Here is a 6,855-nt window from a genome sequence, read left to right as displayed (position 1 = left end):
CACTTTTGTTCATCTTTTCTACATGAATATGTGTCCCCGGTGTGTCAGGGAACTCACCAAGTGTCAGAAAACACAACCCTCTCTATTTTCCTCCATACCCAAATCTCTTAAAAAGGGGCTGCAACGGATCTGTTACAGACTGATCCAGATTTGAACACTTCTATGACGTCACAAAAGTGGCGCTACGGCTATTGGGCCAACTCCACCAATCAGGAGGAGACAGCCACGGACATTGCCGTTCTAAAGCGCTGGAGACGCTGTAGTACATATGCCAGGCCTGTAGATGGTGCTGCTCTCACAGAATCAGCCCATGCAAAGACATTGTTAAATTGAGCGAAATGAGGACTGGCTAAAATGCATGATCTGTTTGGTATTTTGAAAAATAAAAAGTATAAATATGCCTTATATAGGTATGGTCCTACACTATATTATTCAAATATAGCATGATAGGTCCACTTTAAGTTAATTATCTGTTTCATTTCTATATGATTTTGGCCGCTACAATAAGGGTTGCACATTTTTTACATGATTAAACTGGGATTTTTAAGAGGAGGTCTTTGTGTATTTTGGTCATTGTGTTGTACCTGCCACACTGTCGTAGTCCCGCTGTGGGTCGCGCCAGTAGAGGCTGGGCGTGGTCCTCCAGTGGCGGTACAGCCGTGTGTGGAGCACCGACAGGGTCAGGAGGATCAGCAGGAAGCCCAGAGCCGCTGCGGCCCACACCGCCTCGTCCGTCCTCGGGGTCCGGGGCAACCCAAGGTTCACAGCAGCGGCCCCCGACCCCTCGCTGCACTCACAGTGTTCCCCTGCTTTGCAGCTGTCACAGTCGTTGGGCAGATAACTGACTGTCTGTGGGTTCTGATTGTGTTGGGGCTGCAGGGGCGGAGACTCTGATTTTGAAACCGAATCAAAGCCAATCTTTTCACTCTTGTGGTGAGAGTGTGAGCGCTTATGTTCCAACTCTCTTTCGTTAACATCTATTGCTTCGTTATCCTTCATCGTGCCATCTCTTCCCATCTTCTTCTGTTTGAGGCTGTGTTTAAGAGTGTTTTTGTCTCTGTGTTTGGCTGAACCTTCATTTTTGGAGCTAACGGCCTGGGCTTCGGGCCTGGCAGTGTTGTCATGTCCACTGTTCACACCATTGGCGAGAACAATGAACCCAGCAGAGGGGTTTGGGTTTCTGCGGTTACTGGGCTGTTGTGCTGCTGTCTGTAGAGTCAGACTGCTTTTCTGAGACTCAGGAGCCATGAGTCCTAACGAATCACTTCTAAGTCTAGTCTTAGACATATTTGATCCCACAAAAGGGCTGGGTGTGAGGCCATGGTTTGTATTTTGGATCTCAGACTGAGAAGAAGCTTCAGTGTTTCCTGTTGAAGGTCCAAGAGTGTTGTTGTAGTTGTGGATGTCTCCTGTCCTGCTGATGGAGGTTCTGTTGGTATTGTATTGTGTTGCATTTCCTCTCTTGTTTTCATCTTCAACATCGCCCTGTTTTTCTTTAATGGCTCTCATCTGCCTGCTTTTTCCTTCCTCTTTACTTAGCTTTAAGCCCTCCTTCTTCATGCTGGATTCTAGCTGTGTCTCCATCGCTCCCCTCAGCTGAGAAGAGATGGTCTGCTCACAGCATTGCTTCAGAGACTCCTGGGGATTTACAACAACAGCTTCTTAGAACTACAACCATACTGAAAATACTCTTTTCACATGTTAAATCACAAATAATTAACACCATGGAAATAAAATCAATTAAAAAGTTGCCAGTCAAGTATTCAAACCTTCATCATTTTTGCAGAGTGTTCCCCTGCATGCTGCTGTCGGTGCTGCTCGGCTGACCGGGTTAACAGCAGGTTGTACTTCCTGCTCTGGCTCACACCACCAAACGTATTTCTTGTGGTTGCTGTGGTCTCCAGCCAATCACAGATGTCGTAAGAGGCCGCTGTGGACAGCTCCAAAGTGTGACCCCATGACACCAAGGCTATTGGCTGAACACATTGCAAACTGTCAATATATGTATGTTTGACAACAGGGACAAAAAGGCTACCTGTATGTACTGCTGCTCCTCAAACAGGGGGGTTGTGGCCTGGTCTTGCTAAGTCAGTGACAATTTTGTCTATTTGTGTAAGAATGAAATTGAGTTACATCTTCAGTTGTGCTTGTCATGTGTTAGTTGAGCAGTGGAGGAACATGCTTTTACTATTTTAACTCCAACACTGAGGAAAAAAATCCATGGCAAAATCAAAGCCTCATTTTGAAAAAGCTTGTAAAAACTTGCTCTTGTTTAATTTGTTTTTTATTCTATGCTGTTCTTTTACACATTTGTTGTATCTTGTAATGTTTGACACATCATGGAAATCTTTGAATTTATTATATTTTCTGTATATTATGTCCTGTTCAAAAACATTTTATGATATGTATCTTTGCACCTTTAAAAATGGTATGGGGTTGTATTCAGTGAATCGCCTTATCACTCTGATTTGGGGTACTATAGTAATAAAGTTTACAATCATGATTATAAGGGTAACAAGACAAGTGTGCAAAGTTCAAAATATTTAAACAAGTGAACAGAAAATATAAAGCCTGAAAAGTAAATAAATATTGACGTTTTACTGTCCCTTACTGCCTTTGTTGGGTAACAGAGCAGAGATAAAGGGTTATTGTCTCACCCTGTGTTTATTGAGCTGTGGATGTGAGGTCATGATGTAGTCTGGCAGACAGGAGCGGGCCAGGACAGACAGAAGTAAACGCTCGCGGAGAGGAGAACAGGGGTGATAGAGCAAAACAGTGGCTCCATGCTGGGAAAATAAACACAAACAAAGTGACTACATTCACACTAAAAGTTATGACACTATTATGACAATAACTAAAAGGAAGTGCTTACAATAATCTCAATATTATATATTCTCCTTTTATATAAATAAGGATTTTCATCTGACAAATATTCCTAAGGGAAATTGTTAACACTGTATTTGGCTGTCTATAAAAACGTTATGCCTCCAACCCAGTTTCTTATAGCTATAGCATCCAATAGAAAATAAAAAAGGAATTATATGTATAGTAACATCCAAAAATGCACTCCCTTGAAATGGACTAACTACTATTGTTCTATTAAGTCTCCTGTATGTCTTGTCATTTCACAGTGCTTAGCAGATACAGTGATTTAATTGTTGTGAGAGTGGAGACATGTTTGATGTTGAACCTTACGTGCAAGTTATTGAGCCAACGTTGAGGAGGACAGTACAAGTACTCTCCGCTCTCTGCCCTTACTGGTCTGTACGCTCCACTATATCACACACACAGATACGAACACACATTTTAACATCGTCAGTACCCCTTGTATATATGAACATTATAACTTGATTGCAGTATTAAAAAGAACAGAAACAGAGAGTAGATAAGGGCAATAATTACACTGTTGTAAGTTTTTGGTTTTTGAAAATGTTATGATGTGAGCATGTGTCCACTCACCACCTTTCAGAGCATTTGTATTATACAGTATGTCTTTACCTGTTGGGAAAGGTATGGTTGTAGGAAATAGGTTTATCTATGCAGATCTCCATGGCTGGCTGCGGTGAAAAGAAACCAGGTCAAATTCAATGCTATCACTCCATCTCCTGTGTATACTATAAACACCTTTTCAAAGACCAACACTGAGTTAGTTTGCCCCCATTTGTTATTGACACTTTAGTTAACTCAAACTGACGCACATAACTAACACATTTCAATAAATCACCAAACACTTTTTGGTACATTTTTAGTAGTAATGCATTACTTTGAATCTGGATGTGTCACTGAGTGTTGTGACACATCCATGTCGTGCTTTGATTTTAGGAAACAGTTATAAATCTAGTGTTGGAGGTTCAAAGGTTACGGTAAACTCAAATAATATGCTTTGTAAAGTGTTTACTCACCTCAGGATTATACACTCTGTCAATACTGGGAAGTCTCTGTAGACAAGAGAGACACAGGTTAAACCACTAATGCAGGAACTGAGCGTGCAAACTAGGTTTAAGTACAGAGAGGATTAACCAGAACAATACTAGTACTGGTACTTTCCCATGATTTTTTAACCCATCACCTCTGAAGAAACCCTACAACAGATGATGATGATATCTGTTGGATCCATTTACCTGCGGAGACTCTGGCCAAATAGTTGCTGGACAATCCCAATACACAGCATCCCCAGGCAGGTCCATTCCCAAAGACAGCTGTCACACAGACACAAAATGTGTTTTTGTTTTTATTCCACTCATTTATTATTATAAAACAAAACATGAAGACTTTAGGGCGGCAGTTTTTTTGTAGCCCATGGTGGAAAGGAGCAGGGAGAAGAAAGTATTTTTTTTACCTGCCTCTTACTAAAAAGATGCGGTAATTTACAGCTGCTTACAACTTACAGTAACAAACCAAACACACAATCAAAAGTCAACACATAGATTGACAGACAGACAGACAGACAGACAGACAGACAGACAATACCGATAGATAAATAATAGAGATAAACATAAAACAAAATTAAAAAAGATGTTCTGTTCTATGATCTAAATCAAATATACAGATCAGCCAACATTATTTGAGAGCATTTTTAGGCCTGAACCCACTGAGTGACACACACCAAACCTTACTTTATTGAAGTGTAAGTTACCTTTCCATTGTCACATCCTGGAGGTCCGGAGACACCGCACCGACCCAAACTCAGCCACAGCGCCGCCAGCAGAGTCGCTGTGAGCGGCAGGGACGTTGTTCGGTTCGGCATGGTCATTTAAGTGTGACCAGAGGAACATTTACAGTAGATAGCAGTCATAGCTTGCTTTTGGTTTTCTAATTACAGAATGACTGACAAAGAACTGAACATTCATAATCACAAAACACACGTTTTCTTTGGCAAAGTCCCATAACAGAAGAGCAGAGAGACGCGCGAATGTCGGTTGAAAAGGTAGCACCGTCACGTTTTCCTCTTTATGTTATGATAAGTATTTGGCATTATAACGTTAAACTAATGAGATATGCTCGCTTTGTTAAGGCAAGAGAAAGATAGTTAAGAAAGTGGTGTAGTTCCTTAATTTATTCGACTGTGTATGATGCATATATAGCCTATCAAGTTAATCACCTTATTGAAACACTGCCTTCCGTATACATTTCATAATAATAGTCTTAATCATCTTCAACTTCATCAGCAATGTTAATTTAATTTGTTTCTCTTGTACTACATCGAATGAGCCAGTTGTGTATTTTAAATGCTATATTTTAAATGTGTTTGATGAAGTGTTTGTCATTTCTTCAGTCTTCTTTATAATTAAAATTATCATATCATTGTCATTATTTTGAAAATAGAGTCCAATTTCCGGAATCGCTCGTACTTTCTACTCTTTCTGGGTAACTTACCTACTCATCTGTTTATCTACGGCAACTGGAAAGGAACATACAATCGAAGTAGGATTTGAGTTAACTCTTTGGTTTGAATGTACATGACATCTGGGAGGTGATACAGCATTATAATATGAATTGAATCAACCTTCATCCCTAATAGATTATTATCACATGGGTCGTCACTTTGTTAGAAAAAGTGTTGGGGACCATTTCTCCAGATTTATCATCAGCAGGGCAGAAGTCAAAATATGTCCCTCCCTTGGGTGTTGATCCTCGAGCACCTGCGTGAAAAACCAATGCATAAACCTAAATACATAAATACTGGAATAAAAAATACAAGAATAAATACATGTGAAAAAAAACGAAATAAATGTGGCAACAAATACACGAATACATAAACAGAAGAACAAATAAATGAATATGGAAAACATATATATATATTTTCTTCCACTTCCACTGACCAGTCCCCCTTTTATTTGGAAGCTTTGTGTACACAATGAAGGGAGAAACACAGTGACTCTTCTCGCTTCACTACATATTTGAAAAGCTTACAGCACCGGGAATTTCCGGCGTATTCATGTTCTGTATAAACTGTAGATTCCCCTGAGACTATAGTACAATTTGTGATATTGGGCTAATTAAATAATATTTGATTTACTTTGATTGATGTATTTGGCACAGGAAGTAAACTTAACTTCAGAGCCCTCAATAGCCAGATATAAATGTTTATTAGCGGTCAAAAATGGTGTTGCTATTAAAGGTTTTGTTACTCTAAAACTCAGTAACAGTAGTGTAAAGGATTGGATTTCTAACAGGTTTGAGATTTTATATTTTGAAGCTCTTCTCCAGCAGTGAGATAACGCACACATTTAACAAGCAGCACCCGGAAAAAACCCGGAAGTAAACTTCTTCCGGTTCCTTCGTCAAAAACCAATGCAATTTCTCCATAGGATTTTGGAAAATAGCTCGAAATAAGGTCTGTGGTTGACACACATTTAAGAGAGGGGTCACGTTTTGTTCAGCCGGATAATCTCCACATGTCAACCCTACTTTTATAATTTTTGAATCATAAATCTAGTCGCCAGAAGCAAAATGCTAACGTTATGCTCTAGACGAACTACAAGCCAGTACAGCAGCAGGGTCACACGACTTCAACGTCACGCCAACTTAAGATCGTCTATGATTTCAACTGATTTCACTGAAACTGCACTTTGAACACTTTAAATATATTAACATTTTAAAGTGTATACCCCGGTTATCTAGGCCCTTTTTGTTTTGTTTAATGTATACCATGTTTATCTAGGCCCTTTTTGTTTTTGTTTTATGTATACATGTCACACTGTGGGAAACGATATTTCGATATTTCTGGATGTATAACACATGTAAAATTTTTGACACTAAAGCTGACTTTGACTTTCGCGCACTTGCATATTTTAACAAAGCTTTTCATTTTAGCCACAATGAATTTAACTAGAAGTCCTGGCTGTGTCAATT

General features: G+C 39.6%; 1 protein-coding gene across 1 annotated transcript; it reads right to left on the bottom strand.

Annotated features, from left to right (window-relative positions):
* Positions 1 to 509: 509 nt before the first annotated feature.
* On the bottom strand, positions 510 to 5,064 carry tp53i13 (tumor protein p53 inducible protein 13). The gene is made up of 8 exons (XM_010793267.1): positions 4,637 to 5,064; positions 4,122 to 4,199; positions 3,903 to 3,938; positions 3,499 to 3,557; positions 3,196 to 3,274; positions 2,658 to 2,786; positions 1,770 to 1,976; positions 510 to 1,638 (listed from the first exon to the last, which is right to left on the bottom strand). Exons 1-8 carry the CDS (start codon positions 4,751 to 4,753, stop codon positions 571 to 573), a joined length of 1,773 nt encoding a protein of 590 aa, XP_010791569.1. The 5' UTR covers positions 4,754 to 5,064; the 3' UTR covers positions 510 to 570.
* Positions 5,065 to 6,855: the final 1,791 nt, after the last annotated feature.

The sequence above is a fragment of the Notothenia coriiceps genome, unplaced genomic scaffold (genome assembly GCF_000735185.1).
Source record: "Notothenia coriiceps isolate Sejong01 unplaced genomic scaffold, NC01 NC01_scaffold00037244, whole genome shotgun sequence".
Taxonomy (NCBI): domain Eukaryota; kingdom Metazoa; phylum Chordata; class Actinopteri; order Perciformes; family Nototheniidae; genus Notothenia; species Notothenia coriiceps.
The sequence above is the reverse complement of the archived record's forward strand: the minus strand, read 5'-3'. Positions and strand labels throughout refer to the sequence as shown.

Coding starts and splice junctions, on each gene's coding strand:
- tp53i13 (XM_010793267.1), bottom strand. CDS start 4,753: ATGACCATGCCGAACCGAACAACGTCCCTGCCGCTCACAGCGACTCTG. Junction 4,200..4,636: donor CAGGATGTGACAATGGAAAG/GTAACTTACACT, acceptor TCTGTGTGACAG/CTGTCTTTGGGAATGGACCT. Junction 1,639..1,769: donor ACTCTGCAAAAATGATGAAG/GTTTGAATACTT, acceptor GTAAATCCCCAG/GAGTCTCTGAAGCAATGCTG.